General features: G+C 38.5%; 2 protein-coding genes across 4 annotated transcripts in view; both read right to left on the bottom strand.

The window, feature by feature from the left end:
- WDR88 (WD repeat domain 88) overlaps positions 1-7767 on the bottom strand; it is a 31279-nt gene extending 23512 nt beyond the window's left edge. For 2 of the 3 annotated variants that reach the window (XR_002101264.1, XM_019535845.1), the window contains exons 1-5: positions 7624-7767; positions 6989-7099; positions 3790-3878; positions 1418-1481; positions 764-902 (exon numbers count right to left, since the gene is read on the bottom strand). Coding sequence is in view for 2 of the 3 variants with exons in the window: in XM_019535845.1 (XP_019391390.1) it covers positions 764-902; positions 1418-1481; positions 3790-3878; positions 6989-7099; positions 7624-7743 (523 nt within the window). In the remaining variant the exon portion in view is untranslated. The remainder of the gene's footprint in view (positions 1-763; positions 903-1417; positions 1482-3789; positions 3879-6988; positions 7100-7623) is intronic. The other variant, XM_019535846.1, reaches the window with a different exon arrangement.
- Positions 7768-11110: 3343 nt separating this feature from the next.
- Positions 11111-21570, bottom strand: part of GPATCH1 (G-patch domain containing 1) — a 24108-nt gene continuing 13648 nt past the window's right edge. The window contains exons 12-20 of the mRNA XM_019535843.1: positions 21178-21359; positions 20752-20879; positions 20279-20415; positions 19772-19941; positions 16950-17160; positions 15789-15896; positions 14099-14223; positions 12817-12965; positions 11111-11435 (exon numbers count right to left, since the gene is read on the bottom strand). Coding sequence (XP_019391388.1) covers positions 11405-11435; positions 12817-12965; positions 14099-14223; positions 15789-15896; positions 16950-17160; positions 19772-19941; positions 20279-20415; positions 20752-20879; positions 21178-21359 — 1241 coding nt within the window. The 3' untranslated portion in view covers positions 11111-11404. The remainder of the gene's footprint in view (positions 11436-12816; positions 12966-14098; positions 14224-15788; positions 15897-16949; positions 17161-19771; positions 19942-20278; positions 20416-20751; positions 20880-21177; positions 21360-21570) is intronic.

Here is a 21570-nt window from a genome sequence, read left to right as displayed (position 1 = left end):
TAGACATACCCAATGTCCCTTTATAGTGGAATCCGCAGACCAAATATAGATGCCTAGGCTCACTATAAAATGCAAGGACAAAGTAAGGTAAATTGACCAGGACACACAAAGCCAGTGTGTTGAGCAAAAAGCCATTTAACGTTGCCAGTATGCTGCCAATACTAACAACAGGATATGTCTAAACTTCCGTCCCTCTCTCAGACTTAAGCACCTTACTCTGAGCTGTGAGGAGAATCCTTCTTCTGCTTGGGATTCACAGCCCTGATCCCTCTCCAGAAACACAGCAGGGAGCTGTTTTTCTTACAAATATTATTGTCATACTGCACTATAATGAATCACTAATGCAAGCAGCACCAATCTGACCCTGAAAAATCTAATTAAAATTCAAGAGCCTCAGAGGAGTCTAGTACAGAAAACACTTGTAAAGGAAAGGAAAGAGATATGAGAAAATAGAAAACAAGTAACAGAAAGCAAAACATAAAGTTAAGACTCTGACCTGGACCCATTTGAATCCACATTGCCAAAGAGTAAATGGATAAATATATCTTGTAAGAAAACCCAGATGTTCTGTAAACATTGCCACAAAGAGGACATTGTTGTGCTATGTCTTCTGTGAAATACTCTTACACAGAATTACCTCCCAACCACAAGTAAGGTTATTTGAATTTGATCTTGGGATAATATTAATTTAGCTTTTCTCATTTTTGCAAGCAATTAAAAATTCAACAATTGAACACAAATATAGCTAATTTTTAAGACTTACCTTGGATATACATCGCCGTTGTTGCATTTACTGCATCAGTAATACATATAGCATTTTCTTTGTCCAAGCCAGATACCACATATTTACCATCATAAGAAATATTGCATGAAGTTACAAGGCCTTCATGCTCTATTGTCCACTGAAAAAGAAAACAAGACATTTTGGAAGTTATTCTTAGGGACTAGTAATGAAATTATTTCCTATTATTTCTACTACAACCACTGAACAGGTTCAGGCAGAACAATTTTTATCACTGTTGTTTTATTTTAAATTACTTTTGATAAGTGTTTTCCTCCCTTATTTTAACCAACTTCCAATTTTGCTTTAACAAGAAATTTATAAACAGATAATGCCTTCCTAATTTAGGTACTAAAATTCTCACAAGTATTAAATGAAATAAACCTCAAACTGGCTTTGAGGTGGGAAATCATCATTAGACCCAATTCACAGATGGCATAACTGAGATACATCAATTGTGGCTTGCCCAAAAATCACAGTTAATCACCTTCAAAGCTAAGGTTAGAATTCTAACATACCAATTTCAGCTACACTACATTGACCCACAAAGTAACAATTTCATTTTTACCAATTCTGTACATTCTATCTTCAGAAGCTTGATATTTCTGCTGTACATACTTTAATATCAATACATACAAGCATTTTTCCAGTTTCCATATCCCAAGCTTTTACTGTTTTATCATATGATGATGTTATCACCCTAAAAAACAAATTTAATTAAAATGATAAACAACATATCAATTCAAAAAGAAAAACTTAAAACGCTATAAGGTAATAAACAAGGAAAGTCATCACTGGTGGAAAAAATGCCAGCAGTTTTAATTCTCTATTAAATCAATTGCCCTCCTCACTCTCCAGTAATTTAAAATAGATTGATTTTTTTAATATACTACTTTACCTAAGAACGATACAGTTTTTGCTGAAGTCTGTTAAATTGAAAATAAAAGTTGGGATTTTTCCTATGATAAATTAACACACAAAAATCATACCCTAATTTTTGTAGACAGGCAGCCAACTCAATTTTATTTCTCATTATAACTTAGGCAGACAAGGTTCTTTGGGTAAATCCAATATCTTTTATTAGACCAACTCAAAAAGTTGGGAAAATTCTTCTTTGAAAGCTTTTGGGTATAGATACCCTTTGTGAGGCTGAGGAAGCATCTGCAGTTGGTCTGTGCTGTTCCTGGATGGAAGAGTAAAGCAGCCAGAGGCCAATCCATATACAAAAAAACAGTCAATGCAAAGAAGAATTTTTCCAATTATTTGAGTTGGTCTAATAAAAGATATCAAACTTACCCAAAGAACCTTTTCTGCCCATGTCCTTAGACCAACACAGCTACACCCTACACCTCATTATAACTTATTTATTTATCACTAACTTTAAAATAGTTTTAAGGCAATCAAGATATGCTTGCTGTTATGATTTGTAAGTGTCCTTGTCATTACTTGGTGAAGGTCTTACGGGTTGGGGTTTTTTGTGGGGGGTTGCATTTTCAGTAGTTGCTGTTGCTGGGTAAACCTTGTATTACACGTTGCTGTACACAAACACAAAGCCACATTACATAAAAAGCCATTCAATAAACTTTACTAGAAACCTACAGGTTTCAATTAAATGGGAGCTTGTATAATTATTTCTCGCTCACAGCTTTCTTAAATATTCCTAGTTGCTTAAATAGGCATTTACACTAAATATTATGGAACATGATCATTATTCCTTATTAACATGAAAACTTCATTTTTCAGCTTTTGAACAACTTCCTATGTCACTAAATACCACTGTTCTGCATGAAAATAGATTTTAAATCCATTACATGAATAAAAAAAACAGGAAGTCAAACTTCATATATTAATCTTCTGATTACCTCAAAATGCAATTTTATTTTTAAGGTCTTTTATTTGCATTGTACTTGTACTTACTTGTTATCAAATAATTTATTTGCTATTCTTAAATACAGACTCCATAGCACAAAAGGGCACATCCAGACTGTATACTGACTGTACTTTGACTTAGAAATTGGTTTAAAGGACATTATATTATGAAACTGCCATTTTCAAGATCTTAGGCAAAAAGTTATTTTGTAGCTCTGCTGCTGGGGTTGCCAAGAGGGCTTGGTCAACTTTACAACCTGACTGAAATTCAACTAAGGTATGAGCTCATGATAGCAATGTGCCAGAAATTATACTCTTGCTTGATCTATGTAATGTCAATGTTAATGTATGCTGCAGTTGCTTTTGGTTATCAAATGTCCATGACTGGATAAAATGCAGCTCCTCTTTAAATAGCAGAATGATAATACTTTGATTATAAAACTACAGAATGTTAATAAGCAAGAGACAGGAGAGAATTTAAATGAAGATGACATTTCAGTGTCAGACTGTACTAATGAAGCAAAGCTAATTCATAATTATTAAAAATGTATTAAATGGTAAACGTTTGCATAGAGCTTTAAGAACAAAGAATAAAAGACATATTCCTTGCCCTGTGGACCTTGCAATCAAAGTTAGACAAGCTGTGTGCCACAAAAAAACCATCACTGTAGACAGCAGTGCTCAACCTTCTGCCTAGGGGCTGAATCTACCCTGCAGGGCTGTGTCAACCAGCCCACACAGCTTTCCATGGGCCTGTAAATTTGGCAGAAGTGACAACCAGACTGCTACTCTGGAAGCTGTGGCAATTAACAGTGCCACTGCTCCTACACTGCCAAATTTCCAGATCTGTGGGGATCCCTGCAGGCTATATGACACAGCCCCATGCACTACATTGTACTGGTCAATAATAGCTTTACTTCATCACAGTTATTTCTGTCTGTGCTTATTTAATCACCTTTAATACATCTGTCCTTGTGTAATTAGTAAGAGAATCCAACCATTCTTTCCTAACAGCTCTCTCTACCAATACTCAACTCATTTATTTTGAGTTTTATATAGAGTTTTTCCACTTGCTGTAAAAATGTAACATTCGGTCGAATAGCAGTATTTTTTGCTCTTTAATACAACTGAAACATCACCTTTTGTTATCAGGAGTCAAACTGCACTCAGAAATAGGAGCTGTGTGTTCTTCTTCAAACACCTGAATATGAACACCTTTGGCAACATCCTTGAATAAATCCAGAAGAGTTTAATTAATAAGTGGTTTGTTAAGATCCTGAAAGGTTAAATTGCAACATATAAACAATGAGAAGGAAAGCATGTGAAATCAGTAAAGTTGGTCCCAGCTATAGGATCTGATCTAATAATTAGAATGATTGCTACATCCATCCCTGTAAGGAAATAGTCTTTCATTTCTCCCATGCATCAGCCATCAATAAAGGTCACTGCTAGTCATACTGCCCATCATTGTGATCGTTTCTTTATGCGCTCCCTGTGTCTGTCTGTAGCTAGCTTTCTAGTCTTTGAAATAGGAACTATCTTTTTGTTCTGTTAGTACAACGTCTAGCACAGTAGCTCTTATGACTAGGATCCCTAGGTGCTACTGCAACACAAATAATAAAGTGATACCAGCAAAATAACAAAGGCAATGGTGACTCACTCCTGAGGTCAACTTCCTCTGCTCTTGTTATCATGCTGCAGAGCTTCTCTGGTATAAATTCTGAGATCAGGTTGATGCAGGAGACTGATTACATAACCCCCACTCCACTATCTTCTCTCATTTAGTATAAAATCCCCTGATGAGCTCTAATGCCAGCCTCTGTTAAAACTTTTCAGACACCTTTGTCCTTTCACTCATTCCTCATGCTTGGGAGAAGCTGCCATAAACATCTACAAAACCAGCTCACTATTCTCCTTCAAAACCTGTCTAAAAACTTGCCTGTGATAGGATACCTAATGGAAATGGCTACTTGAACACATTCTAAATACAGAAATTATACTCCGACACATAGCAATAATTTCAGGTTAAAATACCAAGGGAAATTCACAAATGAGCTATCCTTTATTTGTCTGATTATTCCTGCTTATTTTAATGAGATTTTTAAAATCTGAATCAAGTTTTCAGAGTCAGGCCCTACTTGACCCACTGCATATTGCCTTTATTGCACATGAACTTTTTAGATCTCTCCAATAGCAGCTGTGCAGTTTAATTGTTTTAATTTTTTTAACCCTGTCCCATTTGTACTTTGTACTATGGACTGGAGTCTAGATTATAAAGCAGCTACCCCTGTCAGAGCCCCTCATCTGAAAGAGCTATTAGGTTAAAATAACAACTATTATACACATAATTGGAACTAAAGTAAATTCATTTTGCTGTGTTGTTTATTTTCTGAATGGGTTAGTGGTCCAAATGCTGCAATAACTGACATTAGAGACATCAGACATAACTGACATTTTCTCTAAGGCTGAACAAAAAAACCGCATGATCAAACCTAAAATCTTGTTCTGTTTTTCTCTTAGTGAAGGAAAGTCTTGCAATTAAATTTGTCCTTCTAGTTTTATCTGGTATGTGTATACTGTGTACCTTATTAATCTTAGTTTTCTAAAAGATGTGTGCACTGCCAGTGAAGTACTTTCTATTCACAAGAGAAACTACAAACACTCTCTAAGAGGCAATCAATCATTTGATACCTACTCTTTCAAAAGAAACAGAGAAACTCTAAAGTATAATTAAGAGTTTTGCTAGCTCTTTGTAATCAATCTTGATCTCTCTTCTATGATGCGTATTAGGAAGTTCTCAATGTTAAGGGAGGTGCTCTTGGATGGATCCTGACAAATCTGCATCATGCAGGATGTGTTGAATTAAAATTCTTTTACATACATATGCTTCAAATAAGCAAGTATTATCAGACACACTAATCTTGCACACCTCAGAAAAAAATGGGTATGGTTTATTCCCTTTTAGGGGAATACTTATGGGTCCCCTCTATCCATTTTGTCGGAGAAAGATTCCTGGGTGATCTTAGCATTTTCTTGCTTTGATTTAAATATTTTACATGCAAATTGGGTTGCATAGGTTTTCATTAAAAATAGGAAAAAGATTTCACTTTAATAAATTCCTATTGCACGATGGGATGAGGCAGGTTCTGACAATTTGAGAGTGTTATTAAAATGTAACTATGAATATCATAGCCCACTGTATTTACTTATTTTCCATGACAAGTATTATTTTGAAAGTCTCCATGATTGCCTACTTTAGGGCCTTCTCACTTGTTTTACAAGACGGATGAAAAGGTGTCTCACAGCCTAACTTTTGGATACCCCGGACAACAATAGGAGCTACCATAAATTCCAGTAAAGCCTTTTTTTTTGTCTGCTTCCAAATGTTCTGTCTTAAGATAAAATCCTATGATAGACATCAAGTATGTTATGCTAGTAAGGAGGCACATCTTTTTGTAACCATATCTGCTGCAGCTGTTAAGGCACTGCTCTGCTTTGGTATCAGTATTTGAACTGAATTACAAACCAGCTCATATACAATTGATATCAGTACATGCAAAGTATTCAGCACAGCTAAATGGTGCACTGTTCATAAAAAATCAAATAATTACGTAAGCTTAAATCTCTGGGCCGTCTTGTAAAACAGGATTCTTGTGCATCTCAGCCCGGGAACCCTGGTTGCTGTGCCCTACATGGTTGGAATTTTAAGGAAACCTTAGGTAGCTTCACAAAACTGACCAAGGGAATCAGGCAAAAGAAAGAAAAAAAACAGACAACTTTAGGCTTTAAGGAAAACAAAAATCAGCATATGAAAAATATGCTGCATCATGGCCTTGCTGCTAGTTACATTTATTGCCTATTCCAGTGTACAGTCACTAACATCCACCACCCAAAGAACATGATGGAAATTATTTCATTACGAGCACTAAGGCAACAAAACACTTAAGTGCTTAGGGCCATAGCTATCCAGGAACGCTCTCAACCTCCTCATTAACAGTATAGAAGCTGCTCAGTGATGCCCACATTGAAAAGAGTTGTATCTTAACACCAATGTCAGGTTTTTTTCCAGAAAATTAGTTAGCATTTGGGATATTTTAGGAACTTGCTCTCTCGCTGGCATGGAAAAACCTTCCCCTCTATCTGCTTATAAAGAGTGCCCTTGGAAAGTATGAAAGAGGAGTCTTATCATTTAATTGAGCCAGTGAAACAGTTTTGTTACTTTAAAATTCAATAATAACTGTTTAGATAGTCTACTGGTGATTCCTCATCTATGTTTATACATGACAATGCAAGCTTCAATTAGGCTTTCAGTGGCACCGTGATATATTCATAACCTACCCAGAGTTTCACTGATCTGTCAAAAGAAGAGGAAAGAATTTTTGTGTCTTCACAGCAGAAATGGCAGGAGCTCACAGCATCCTTGTGTCCTTGAAGGATTTTAAAGGGAATCTGTAAAAGAACAGAGCTTAAACGTATTTTTCCCCTTATGGGATACATATCATTGCATACCTTGTAAATTCACAAGGGGGAGCCTGGAAATAAAAACCTGAGCAGAAACCGAGTTTCTATTTGCTTATGGGAGGGGTTCAACTTCAAACCCACCTGCCTCTTTCACTAGACTGCAATGGATGTGGGACGACACCCTGGGGGCTTTCTCCAAGGGCACAGCTCTTTCTCCAAAGCAACTTTGTACCCTGGCATTTCAAACAGTCTATCTTGATACCTTCAAGGAGGTGGTGAAACCCTCCCCTGCCTGGGTTTACTCTGCAGCTTTTTATGCAGGCTTGTGCAAGTCCTTCTCCAGCAAGGCCCCAGGATGCTGCCTCTTGCTGGCACTCGCTCCCACGGAGCCCAAGGGGTTTTGGGCCCGACACCCCCTGCCCTCGCTGTGCTTTGTGCCCTGCCTGAGGGAAGCCTGCCCCGCTCCACAGGCCATGCAGGACAGGCTGAGGGGCCCTCCCGGTCCGCCCCACCTGTGCAATCTCCTCATGGTCGCCCCAGCGGCTCCCTCGCGAGGAGGCGGCGGGCGGCAGTGGGGGCGGCAGCACCTCGCCCAAGGCCAGTGGGTCGCCCCGGCCCGTCACTGCAGCCATTGCCCAGCCCTGGCCTCCTCCCTCCGCCCCCGCCCTGATTGCAGCCCCAGGGCTCCAAGCCCAAAGGACTGAGGTGTCAGGGCAGGCAAGGCCTGGAGCCTGCAACTAGGCCGTGGAGTCAGGGAGGTGAAGCCCAAAACTGCAGGCTCCCAGTTTGAGGGCCTTGCCCCTCCCGCAGGTCTGGCAAGGGATTTACCCTTGGCCCCGCTGCTCGCCATGGGGCAGGGCAGGGGCACTGGCGTTTTGAGAACGGATCTGTGTCGGGTGGTGTGGACAGGGGGATCCCAATCCCGCCCCAGGCAGGGGCAGGACTAGATGAGTTCTGGAGGTCCCATCCAGCCCCACTTCTCCAGGCCCCTAAATCCAAGACATCCTCCTCCTTTTCTGTCGGGATTTCTCAGTCTTGTAATCCCCAGCCCGAGGCAAGGGAATCGTACTCAAAATCCCTCCTCCCTGGACTCCAAAATGTAGTCCTCCTCTTGGCTTCTAAATCCTCAGCAGAGTGAAAACTCAAGGAAAAGGAAGCTTTTTCCATCCTTTCCTGTCTTTGTCAGGGCTTCTCCGGTGCTGTTTTGGTGAAGCTCAACCCGCTGTCTACAGCACGGGTGGGCAAAAGCATTTCATCTGGCACCTGGTGGGTGCCTCAGCCCCACCCAGCCCAGGCACAGGGGCCAGTCCTGCCACCCCCGGGCGCATGGCAAGGCAGGGTCAGTGCAGCAACCGGACTTTCTGCCCAGCTGCTGCTGCCAGTCCACCCCCACCACTGGGGGTGCCTGATGGAAAGGGTGGGCAGGTGGGGTCTCTATGGAGTCCAGCCTAGGCCAACCCCAGCAGGCAGGGCATGCTCAGCTGGGGGGATGGGATGGGGATGCGGGTACATGGGGAGCAGTATATCACAGCTCTGCCCTAGCCATAAGTTGGCACGGCCCCGTGATCCTGGACCCAGCCCCATCCCTGCTCCCAGATGCCGCTTCCTGCCCACCCACAACCCATCCGAGCATGCCCTGCCTACAGGGGTCCCAGCTGGTCCATGGACAACCTGCCCGCCCAGTCACTCTGTCCAGTGCCCCTTGCAGCAGGTATAGGGTGGATGGCCTGGAGCCAAATAGGACTACTTGCATCTCCCCCAAGGTCGGCACCCCTCCCCCCCACTTGCAATAGCTCACTGAACATAAGTGGCCCTCCAGTCCAAATAATTATCCACCCCTGACGTAGACTGCCTGCTGCCTGACATCCTTAAGTGGTGCTTCTCCAGACATGAGGGAAGAGGACCATTTTTTTATTAACTCCTATCACTTTTCAGCATCCTATCGCCTTGCCCTGGAGAATTTCTTATACTTAATACAATATAAACAAAGGTGTAGAACTGGACTCAGGGCAGGAAACTGTAGTTGATCAGCAGCTCAAGGGAGAAGAAAGGTTTGAGAATCCTAGGTCTGTTCTTGGAGTGTTGAAAATGACCTGCTTAATTTACAAACTGACTGCTAACAAATGTAATAGCTGGTTTGGTAAGAATTTAAATGGATATAATCAATTATATATCTAGCAAAAAAAAAAAAAAAGTTACAAATGCTTTGCTCACCTTGATTGTACCTGAAAGTTTGCAAAGAAGAATTTTTCCAACTATTTGAGTTGGTCTAATAAAGGATGTCAGATTTACCCAAAGAACCTTGCTTGCCTACACCCAACTTGAATGTTCCTATGAATTTTTGTATTCTAAGACTTTTCTCTTTTAAAATCCTTCTCTACTGGTGTATGAAGAGCCACACAAAATCAGGAAAACTGACTAATCAGAGAAAATGGCTCCTAAATGCTGTCTAAAGTACTGTAAACTGAAAATACAGAAAATATTTTCAGTCTCATCCTTCCAATTTGTATCTCGCTGAAAAAATATTGGTGTCACTCGTAGATTTAAAAAAATAATAATTGGAAGCAGTGATTTTTATACTGCTGGCAACCCTTTAATAACCAGTGGGATATAAAGGAAATTGTATGAGATTTATGACTGCCATGACTTTTTAATCACTGTATTAGCATTCTAGCAAGAAAGGTTTAATTTTAAAGTGCTTAACAAATAGGGTTTTGCATTGCTTTAAAATTAAGGTTTTTATTCTGCTGCTTCATTCTACCATTCTTGTAATGTAGATAGAATTCCAATCCCCCCCACTTTGAAGATTTAAAATGCCTTTTTGATTTCTAAAATCAAATGACAGCCTACATATCAGACCACAGCACTTTAAGTGGCCTGAATCCTGAAAATTTATTTTACTTTTAGCTAGCCTCAAAATATACTACCTTGAGATTGTATTTTTCTTTTAACTGCAATTGCAAATAGAGACTATTATTTTAGTCTCCTAATAGAGTAAAATAATGCAAGAATGTTCATTTTGTATGATCTGCTTTAAAAAAATGCTTTATTCATGGAATTCAATAACATATCTTAGCATTATTTCATAGTTTGTATCATAAAAAACCCTACAATATGAGTTCAGTCTTCTTTGTACTTTAAAGAAAGTTGAAATTATGTGTATAAGTGCTACTATATGCAGCTAGGAAATATATAAACTTGTAAAGAAATCATTGTTTCCCAAGACATTTTGGGGTTTTCAACATTGTCATCTTGTTAAGTAAACAAAAATGTAGAATATTGTAGAGATACTGTGGTTGAATACTCTACATCCTTGATGTCAAAACACCCCTGCGGCCCTAGGCCAGATCTGGGCCACAGGGATCCTTGTGGGCTGAATCTAACTTAGGGCATGAGGGCTTCTGCAGTGGACTCTCACAGTTGCAGCAGATGTGCAGGGTCCAGCAGCAGCACAAGCAGAGGTAGTGCAGAATCCAATGGGAACAGAGGCAGAGCAGGGGCAGCAGGAGTATGGGAGCTGGTGGCAGCAAGCCAAGCTGTCTTCTGATGGCCATGCCCAATGGGGCCGAAGGCCCAACTTTCAGTGCCCTCTGATAGCCCAACAGTCCAGATTAGGGAGACTCCGTGGGCCAAATTTGGCCCGCAGGCCACACATTTGACACCCCTTGTTTTGGACAATCCGGTACTATAATTCTATTTTAAAATGTGTATCATGCAGAATGACAGATCATTTATTTACTTAAAATCATATTATGATCATATGTACTACACAAAATTCTAAAACACATGGACAATTTTTGAAAAGCTGAGGAATACAATATCTAAGTGATAGGAAATGCTGCATTCTGAGTATCTGCAATATGGATAGAGAATGGAGTATATTTGTCTCTATAAATTTTGCCTACCTCACTTCCTAGTTTCACTTCCTTTAGAAGTCAATTATGTTTATGTCTGCAGTAGGTAATTGGAGCTTTGAGACAATGATTAAGGTACCAGAAACACCACTTGTAATGCACAGTTTATTAAAATATCTTAAGTCCTATTTAATTAAAATGTAGACACTTCATTATTCCTGTTGATAATGCAGTCACAAAAAAAATCTAAGGGTCTTCCCAGCATTCCATAATTTATATGGATTAAAACTGTAAAGCATCACAAAAACAGGTATAAATTTATGCTTTCAAACCAATTCAACATAAATACAATATTTACAGTGCATCAAACTATACACTACATATACATATTTGATCTACCATCATGGAGGAGATCAAGTCATACAGCAGCTTCAGCAAACTACCTCTTCATTATTGGCAGGTCTTTCAGCCTGAAAGAAAGACCATTTTGATTAGTTATAAACAAAAAATCAGGAAATGTATTACAGAGTTTCTCAAACATCAAATTTAAAACACAATTTTTGCATCTTTTAATAAAGATACAAGATTTGCAGGCAAATCTGAGGGCCTATAAAATGTCAGTTGGCCCAAGGAAGCCCAAGTTCTAGTGCAAAAAATCAGACACAGTAGCAAATTTTAGCTGCCTATTTAGAAAATAACATTAAAAATACTTCTTAAAAAGAAATACATTTTCTCATTTAAAATACTAACAAATTAATAAAGCTTTCAAATGTTCCTAATATATTCTGGGAGGGAAGGTGAGCAAAAGAAAGGAAAAGAATTCCAGTTTCTATTTGTATCCCATTGTTCCAAATAAGGACCTATACCACAGTGAGTTCCTTATACCAAGGGAGGGTGAAGGTGGTACTCTGTACAACATGTTGTTTGGTCAGAGGGATTACCTCCACCTCCACTCAGCACATCTCTGGAGTACAATACCTTCTGTTCAAGACCAATTTCCATTTTGAGTTTTTTTAGAACTGTATTTGACGGCTTAATTTCCATGCTACTGGTACTACTGTATTCAAAGCCTATAGTGTATAAAAATTGAGAGCAGAGACGTCTAAAGTTAGACCAGCCAATTTAATTTTGGTTTTGCTGAACAGGCATGCAAATGATATGAGAAGTTCTCACTGTCTGTGAAGCTCTGTTTCATATTTGAACCAGCAGCTACCAACTTACAAAAATCTTGTATTGAAGCATGATTTTCTCTGAAGTTTTGGTAACTTGCCAGGTCACAAGAACAGAACTAGCAAGCAGAGGGGTATAACACTGACCACCTCTGACAAACTCTGGATGCGCTGAATTGCAGTTATTCAGTTGAGTGGAAAGGATTTCAGCAAAATTGCAGCAGCAGACTCATACTGAGAACATATTCTGTTGGGCACCAGGGAGAGGTAGGTTTTGAGGCTGTTAATCTTGCTTACATCCTCTGAAAAAACATGCTAGCAATAGGCTCAGCTGTTCAATTTCTACTCCATTTATAGTACAAGGATATAAAAATCATCTTGTCCAAAATGACCTTCTTTAACTCAGAAGAAACTAGTTATCTGTTCAAGAACCCTTTTCCCTAGAGCACTTAACCTGAAAATAGTTTTCATCAGGCACATCTAGATCCTGAAACCAAACATAGTTTATCTTTATTGACCTGAGTAGCCAAACTTGAGCCATATTCTACACAAACATACAGTGCCTGATCCACACTTAGTAAATTCTACTGCCTTCAGTGAAGTCGCATCTATTTACTTCAGGTAAGGATTCCACCTAGTACTGTTGCTGGATTTGCAAGAGTTTCAGTAAGTTATCTATTACCTCCTTAGAAGTTCGTGGGGTGATAAATCTGTGTTCATTTCTGCACCACTAAGGCTGTCACTGCTTTCAGCAGTGTCAGAGCTACTGTTTTTCTCTGACTTTTTATTTTTGTGTTTTCCTTTGTGTCTGTGCTTCTTATGTTTCTTTTTCTGTTAAAAAAAGAAGAATTGAGACCCTGTTAGTCATATATGTCTTAAGAGAATGGGACAAATTAAAATGGAAATGCAAAAAGAGCAATTACATTTACAATCAAGCTATTCCAGTAACTTCAGAAAGAAGTTCAGAAGAACTTCAGTAACATCTTCAGCTGGGCAAACCTTAAACAATACAAGCACAAGTTCTCTGGAAGGCAAAGATCGAATACAACAAAATAAACAGATTTAGTAGCATAATTCTGCAGATTCAGCAGACTACACATAAAGTGAAAATTTATTTCTTATTAATCTAAATATGAGTACAGAAACAAATTTGAAAGCAAATTAAATAACATCAACATACTTAAAAAGAACAAAGACAAGCACTAGAAAAAAAAAGCAAGAATGCTATTTAAAATCCTACCACATTGGCTATTTTGTTACCCCAGTTTCAAGGCGGTTCCCTTGGTTGACCTCTCATATGCTAATTTGGGGTGACTAATTTTCATAGATGTACATTTTCCCCTTTGGCCACTATTTGCAGCAAGTTAATCCAATGATGGATACCAGTGCTATTTTTGCTTTGACTTTTAAACTCCATCTTTCAACCAGTACTTCACAGCAAATACATAACAATCAACACAACAGCAAGCAAGAAAAAAGTTCTAAATGTGCATTAATCAGAGTAAAATACTGCAAATGTGGAAAAAGAAAAAAAAAATAATCAACCATTCTTTATTTTCAAACTGCTTTGATCATGATACTATTAAATGAGGTGTCATGCCCCGTTTCCATAAAACAAACAGCTATTTTGAAAGCAGAATCCCTTCTCTCCCTCCTCCCCCTCCCAGTAAGAAAGGAAAACTTGATTATCCCTTGCCTATCTTCAAATCGTGGATTATTTTAATTATTATATTGTATCTCAAAGTCTTCAGCACATCTCTGTAGAATACAATACACTTAGGCCTATGATGCCTAAACTTCTAAAGGGAAAGAAGCACCCTGATTACAAAATGTTTTCTGTTTGAAGCTAAAGATTTCAAAAAGGCATCTAAGAGTGCTCCAAAATCTCACCTCAGCATAAATTATAGAATATTTTTGTTGCTCAACTGAGAAAACCAGTTCAAAGAACTAAAAATATTGATCACCTTCTCCTTTTTGTGCTTGTGCTCTCTCTTGGTCTTGTGTTTTTCTTTGTTCTTTTTACGTTTTTCTTTTTGATTCACTTCAGAAAAACTTGTTAGCTGTACTGGTTCATGCTGTTGTACTGTACCTAAAGCAAAAAATCAAATGTGAAGAATGAAGTATGTTACCCAGTAAAAGACAAGAACAACCTGGATGTGAACTAAAATTATGTGCCACAAAAATACCTAAAACTTGTGTGCAGAGTTTACAGATTAACTGCCACACTTGTAAGGGAGATTTAAACAGTCTTTCATCTATTTCATATTTAAATAGGTAAGAACAGAGGCATACATCACCATAATCACAAAAATCTAAAGAGGTATAAAAAAGTACAATTTGGACAAGTTGAAAATAATAGCTACACGCTGGGTACTGACAGACATGGGGAAAAAACAAACAAAAACAAAATCCAACAACAACGCCCCCCCCACCCAGCATTTTACCAGAAGAGGAATTACACCAGTTTGATCCAGATCCCAGGCATTTGTATAACTCACATGCTTCAGTGGGGCTTTTTGGCACTTTCATCTAATAGCCAATTGATAAATAATAGCCAAATTCTAATAGCTGATCATAGGGCTAAAATGTAATTGACTGAATCAGCTATTGCATAAATCAGGGGTAGGCAAAATACTGCCCACAAGGCCATTCTATCCAGCCCACGGGGCCCTTAAAAAAACGTGTAGAAAATTATATTTCTCTGCCCTTGGTTCCTGTCAAAAATGACAGGAACCAAGGGAAGCCAGGCTGGCTCCAACAACACCAGGGCCCACCCGGCCCTGCCCCCCAGCCGGAAGCCCCAGCCAGGGTTTCTGGGCTCAGAGCACATGGCTGTCCTGCGCTGGAGCCACAGGTAAGTGGGAAGACACACAACACGACCCCAGGCAAGGAAGGAGCGCCGGGGGCGGGCCACTGATGCTGGCCCTGGGACATTGGTCCCAAGACATTGTGACGTTGCTCCCAAGATGGTGACCAGGGGTGCAGCACCTGTCAAGGGGCGGGGCTACACATGCAGCCCTCAACAGCCTGCCAAAACTGGGCAAGCAGCCCTCCGCCCAAAATAATTGCCCACCCCTGGCATAAAAGCAGCAAAAAGTCCTGCTGAAGTGCATGAACTATACAGCTTCTGGGCAAGCCAAGTCAACCTATATCGCACTGCCTCTTCCGGGGCGCACTGAGCTGTAAACCAAGCACTGTTTTTTTGGTTTGGGGTTTTTTTTTTTTTTTTCATATCTGTAAGCAGCCACTATGTTGATAGCAATTTACAAGTAAAATTATAGTTGGGTTAAATATGAATTCTGAATAAAAGGTCACAGCCATTATTTTACTACCACCATTATTTTACATTACTTTACTCTCCACTAGTTCACAACAAAAACTATGCATACTCAAGCCTTTTCACAGATATCAGCACACAAGCCCACACTATGAATGTCCAAAAAAAACCCCCAAACAAAACATTTTGCCAGTGTGGACTAAGGCTTAAAAAGAACAGGTTTCAACCCTGTAATATTCACTTGCATCTCTCTGTGCAACACCTAAACGAAGACGTAATCTGTACTTTGAAATACAGCTTTAAAAAATTTAATAAAATATATCTTGTAAATATTTTCAGCATACAGAATTTACACATTCAAGGTCTTCAGTACTCACCAGAAGAGAAAACCGGAGGCAATCTCGGGCCAAATTCCCCTTCATCTAGCTTCTCCTTTAAAGCAGATGGCATAGGAAGGTCTGGCTCAGATGTAACCACTGCATGGTCTAAGAAAATAACAGATCTACCTTAATTCCAAAATTCCAGTGCTAAATTCCATCTATGCCTGGCAAGATCCTGAATGATAACTTTGTACTTGTCTGCTCAGGAAATTTACACTTAAAAAAAAAAAAAAAGAATCAGTCTTTTTTGTATGGAACTAAAACTAATTCAAGTTTATGAAGTACAACTTTTTAGTTAGCTATTTGTCATTTCATTTGTACTAATTAGATTGTTGACAGTAATGGCTGAGACCTAGTGCATATTAAGACATTTTTCAAATCAGCAATTAGACAAACAAACGTCAGTTAAAATTGCTGAAATACAACATCCCAACATGTCCAAATAAACAAATACGCCAATACTAAACTTCAGGCTACTTCATGGTAAGGTACTCAATATACTGTAATAAATTCTGTCAATGTCAACCTTAAAAACAGGAAAAAACTCACTACAATATTCCACTATCCATTTTTACTCATTAGCAAAGGAGAACACTACTTTCTCCTTCATCTCCATTTGTTTTTGGTGCTACATGTATAAGCTGACCAGTAATAAAAAATACCAAGAGACAGATTTTTAAACAACAGGGCAAAATATATTTTGCCATTATATTAAGTGAATATATTTTTCCAATGAATTCAACTTCTACTTATTTTCAATCCTGTCAAAGTTCCATCACAAAACAGTTATATTTTACCATTTATTTTGCGCCTTACTTCAGTCACTGATGTTGACATTCTTTACAGAGAAATAAGGGAAATGTGGTCATCTATCACTCTGTTTAGGAAACAGAGGTCTTTGATAATGTCTCTCTAAAAACTATGCAGAGCCTATGGTAAAGTAGGTAATGTCTATACAGATAAAGCCTGATTCAGGACAGATTTATCTTGGACTGACTCCATGCACATTGGTGGGATTATGCCTGTCAGTTTAAAATTGAAGAAAATCATACTTCAACCAGACCAAATTTTATTAATGTCTAATAAACTTACTAGCAGTTCATGCATGAATGTTACTTAATGAATTTCATAATTCTGAAGCAAACTATTAAGTACCACCTTGTACAGCAGACGAGCTATCTGGTGGATCAGCAAGCTTAGTACTTTCTGAGTCTGGCCCTGCAGCAGCTGCCTGATGCTCTTCTTCATCATCACTTTCTTCCTCAGAAGAGGATGATTTTTCATCTGAGGAACTGGCAAAGACAGCTTTAAATAAATCCATGGATGGTCTGCTTTCTTCTTCTTTCTGATCCACACTTTCATTAACTACCTGCATAACAGTATCATAATGAAAGGACTTAAGCACTCAGGAAGGAAAAAAAAAAAGGCAATCTCTATTAAATTAAAGAAATGATTTCGGCATCTTTAACAGAAGCTTCATCAGGATATTAGAACTATCAAATTTCACTATGAAACTGAAGTCCATAAACTCAAAAATTCTTGACCCAACATTTTAAAACCCAGAGTTAAATTCCTTTCCAATAAAAAAACAAAACACCACAATGTATGCTTTTTTATACAGTTTGAACAGATCACTTGAAGTAATGTGAAATAGTAATGCATTTTATTTTCAAGTCAGACTCTAAATGTAATTGCTTGTAGTGAACTTAAGTGAAAGAGAAAACCCTCTTCAGAATGTGCCTCTTTCCCCATTCAAAGCAGAGTAAAAGTGAATTCCATCCATGGAGCTCAGCTGGGTCAGCACAGCCTAGACTTGCAGACAGCTCAAGGGCCAGCTTGCCAGCCTGAGGCTGCTCTGACCTGGCTCAATATAATATGGAAGGGATGGGTCATATGTGTACTCCAGTGTGGGGCTAGCCGGCAGGCAGTCCCTATGCTGAAGCACCCTCAGCCAGCCACATGAGCGTCTACATGTGGTGCAGAGTGAAAAACTACGCAGCAGGGTAGTATTTGCATTTACAGGTACTACCCTGCTGCAGAGTTTATTAGTTTACTCCAGCCTAATAGCTTTGCACGTGTAGACACCAAGATGTTTACTGCAGAGCTAATTAGACTACTCCACAGTAACCATCTCACATAGACACGCCACTTGTATACGAATAATAAACCACAATTCAGGTAAATGCAAATTCTACACTTTCTCCTGCACCGAAGTGTGTTGAGTCAATGCAAAGTCTTCATAACAATTCAACATAGAAAAATCTATATGACCTCTCCACCTCTCTTCTAGTTCACTCCAAGTTCATTGCTGTGATGGACCAAAGGGACTTGCATAGATACCCCAAAGAAAGTGGTGCTCACCCATAAAAATTTGGGCTAGGTCTAAAAGTGTAACATAAGTGCATATACTAAGATTTTATTTGATATCTGTTAATCCATTTTAGCCAAAGAAAACAAAATAACTAAACCAAAAACAGTAACTTTTCACTGCTGAAGATATTTCACTAACAGGGTCAACTTTTCAAACAGCTTCCATTGGAATGTCTGATTTCACATCGTTCAAATAAAAGGGACAATCTCTTGCCTCACACTTTTAATTGGGTAGTTTGATACAAACATGGGAAGCTTATGGGGTTATCTACAGAAAGTCTCCACAAACAGTTACTGAATATAGCAGCAATGTATCAAACAATAGCTACAGAGTTCAAATGAATTTCCTAATTCATATTTAGACCACATTCAAGCAAAACTTCACATTGATCAGATTACTCTGTTTGCTTTTTCAATAAAACAAAATAAGTTACTGCAACAACATTTATCTCAACATGAGGTTTGAGTTTTTCCCATATAGGACCAAGATTACCAAAACCTCACAACTTGTACCACTTCTACTCTTATTCCCAGTTATCAAGATTACCCTCCAACTCATTATTCAATTAAGAGTCTTTGTGGCAACTAGGCAGACAAAGTTCTTTGGGTAAATCTGATATCGTTTATTAGACCAACTGGGATAGCCAGAAAAATTCTTCTTTGCAAGCTTTCAGGTACAAACACCCTTCTTTAGACACAGGAAGCATCTGCAGTTATGTGCTCTCCTGGATGGGACGGAAGCAACTATATACCTTTCATGAAATGTGTGTTATGTTTTTAGTCATCTAGAAATTAGTCTCATCTTTACAAACTGGCAGTCCACGGACCACAGCTCAGAATCATGGATACTGAAATGATCAGTTATCTACAGCAAAGAGAAAGTAAAAAATGCAAAAAGTTTCAACACTGTACTTTCAAGTCAATTTCCCAGAAACTCTAATAATCTCAAATTTGCTTCTCCCATAAGGGAATGGAAACTCAGAGTTTCTTTTTCATTGTTCTAGGGGGAACTAGGAAACTACACTTTCCCCAATTTCCAGCTGGTCAAGGAGAAAGTGCAGTTCACCTTCTATTTATCCATGATCAGAAAATTGATTCCTAGAATTCCAAGATACACAGGATGTCATCCAGAATTGCTCAGTTCCTTGACTTGTTTTCTGGCTTTCCCTTCTTGATAACATGATGCTACATGAAAAATGTGGAGCAGAACTCTTCATGCCACTATCTCTGGCCCATCAGCGCTTAAGCTCACAAAACACGAACCTGAGTAAGTCTGTGACAGCCCCAGGAACTGGTGTGTATTTGTGTATATATAATGATGTTATGAAATGAGATCTATGTATTTGTAGAGCCTGAAACATGTGGAGTCCCAGTGGAGGTATTATGTAGGTAAAATACAAAGGAATGTACTATATGCACTTCCATGCAGTTGCACCCAAATACAGACCTATCATCCTTTTTCTCTGTGTTGCTTGTGTGGCACTACTATTTTAATATCATTGGCTCTCAAAATGAAGGGTACTTCAGAGCATAAAGCATAGCTATAGGAAAAGGTGTCAACAACAATATATACATAACTGAAAATGTCAAACTTTGTGAAAATTTGCTACCTCATTAGAAAGAGCTTCATTTGTTCTGCTTTTGCTTTTCTCTGTTGCTGGTTCTTGTGGTTGCTGCTGAACATCAACTTTTGATCTAGCAAGACTAATAAACTCACTGATGGAATCTTTTTTCTTTTTCTCTTCATCAGATACATCCCATCTTGATGGTTTCTTTGGCTCTAAAATATAATAGAAGTTTACTAGCATCCAGGTTAGTTCCATATTAAAAATGCTGCTTCATTTTGTGTGCTCTTTAATCATTGCATAGTACTCGCTCTCTCATTACCACTTATATTTTAAAAAAAAACAAAACAAAAAGATCTATATTAACTTTTATATCCAGATGATTTAAATTAATACTATCCCAGTGACTTGAGTTGATCTGCCCCTATAGTTACATCTAAATTAGGAAGCTTTTGAAAAGTTTTTTTTCCCCTTGGAAATTAATTTTGGTATAGATAGTCCACAAAGAAAATATCAGTATTTAGAGTTATAGGAATAAAATACCTCACTTACTGTTAGGATTGGTAGTCTGTTGCATTTTTTCATTTGTTGTTCGAGTTAGAGTTGTTGTAGTGGTCTCCGGCAGAGTTAAGAAATTGAATATAGAATACTTGTCACGCTTCACTTTGGGTAACCCAACAATAGATGAACTGGAGGAAGATTAAATGGTTTGTCAGTCATTTTTTTAATGAGTGGATCAATGCACAACTCTAGAATGTCCAATTATCCACAGAACAAATATAGTACATACAGTACTGTCTGTTGGGATTATTTAAAACAATTTAAGATAATTTTCCCTAATAGGCCTGTCCCCAGAGGAGTCCCCCTAGTTTAGGTTCAAAAGAATGCTTTGCAGCATCTAATCTGACAAAAAAGAAAGGAATATAGTCTCCAGAAATGTCAATCCAACATTTCCCTCAAAAATTATGAAGTAATTAAAAAAATAGTATTTTAAAAGCATTAAGATTTTTGATTTATCATCTTACTCAGCATAGGGATCAGGAACATTAAATCTTTTACACAGCAGCTTCTGAGGATGCCACTCAAACTTATCTCTTGTGAGCTTGCCAAACATCTTCATTTTCACAGCAGATTCTTTGTCATCAATATCGTTCTGTAAAAATTAGATATTTTTATTTTCTAGAGGAACATGAGCTTCTTGAAGTGCTTGCTATTGCTGTTGGTATGCCGTAATGCTAGCAAGAGAAAAGTACACCCAAAGAACAAATGCTTAACTACTGTTATCAGAACATTACTTTATATACAATATTTTGTTTCTAAATACCAAAAGAAATGCAGGGCAACAGAAGAGTATTTACATTTTTATCCTAAAAAAGCTGCTTTAAAGAAACGGTATGTTCTTGGCAGTGTTAAATGTCTCAGGATTACTGCAAGTCATAAACGGCACATACCTCTTGGTCTCGAGGAACTTCTACTTTTTCAGCATCATCTTCATACTTGGCTCGGGTAAACCTAGATGACAGTGTTGAGCTGGAGGATTTGTAGAACATTGCTGCACGAAAGAATTCCTCCTGCTCCCTTCCTTGCTCCCATTCTGTCATACTTGGGTCTAAACAACTCACCAGAGTATCTACTATAAGTTAAGAAAGAGAAATGCTTAGCAGCCCTTTAGAATTACTTTAAAATACAATACATTTTCATAGTTTCATAGTTTGTAGGGTCGGAAGAGACCTGAGCAGATCATCGAGTCCGACCCTGTCATGGCAGGAAAGAGTACTGGGGTCAAACGACCCCAGCAAGGTGTCTATCTAGCCTCCTCTTAAAGACCCCCAGGGTAGGAGCCT

This window comes from Crocodylus porosus, unplaced genomic scaffold (genome assembly GCF_001723895.1).
Source record: "Crocodylus porosus isolate Cpor-Errol unplaced genomic scaffold, CroPor_comp1, whole genome shotgun sequence".
NCBI lineage: Eukaryota > Metazoa > Chordata > Crocodylia > Crocodylidae > Crocodylus > Crocodylus porosus.
Note: the sequence above shows the minus strand (reverse complement) of the source record. Positions and strands in the feature narration are given on the sequence as shown.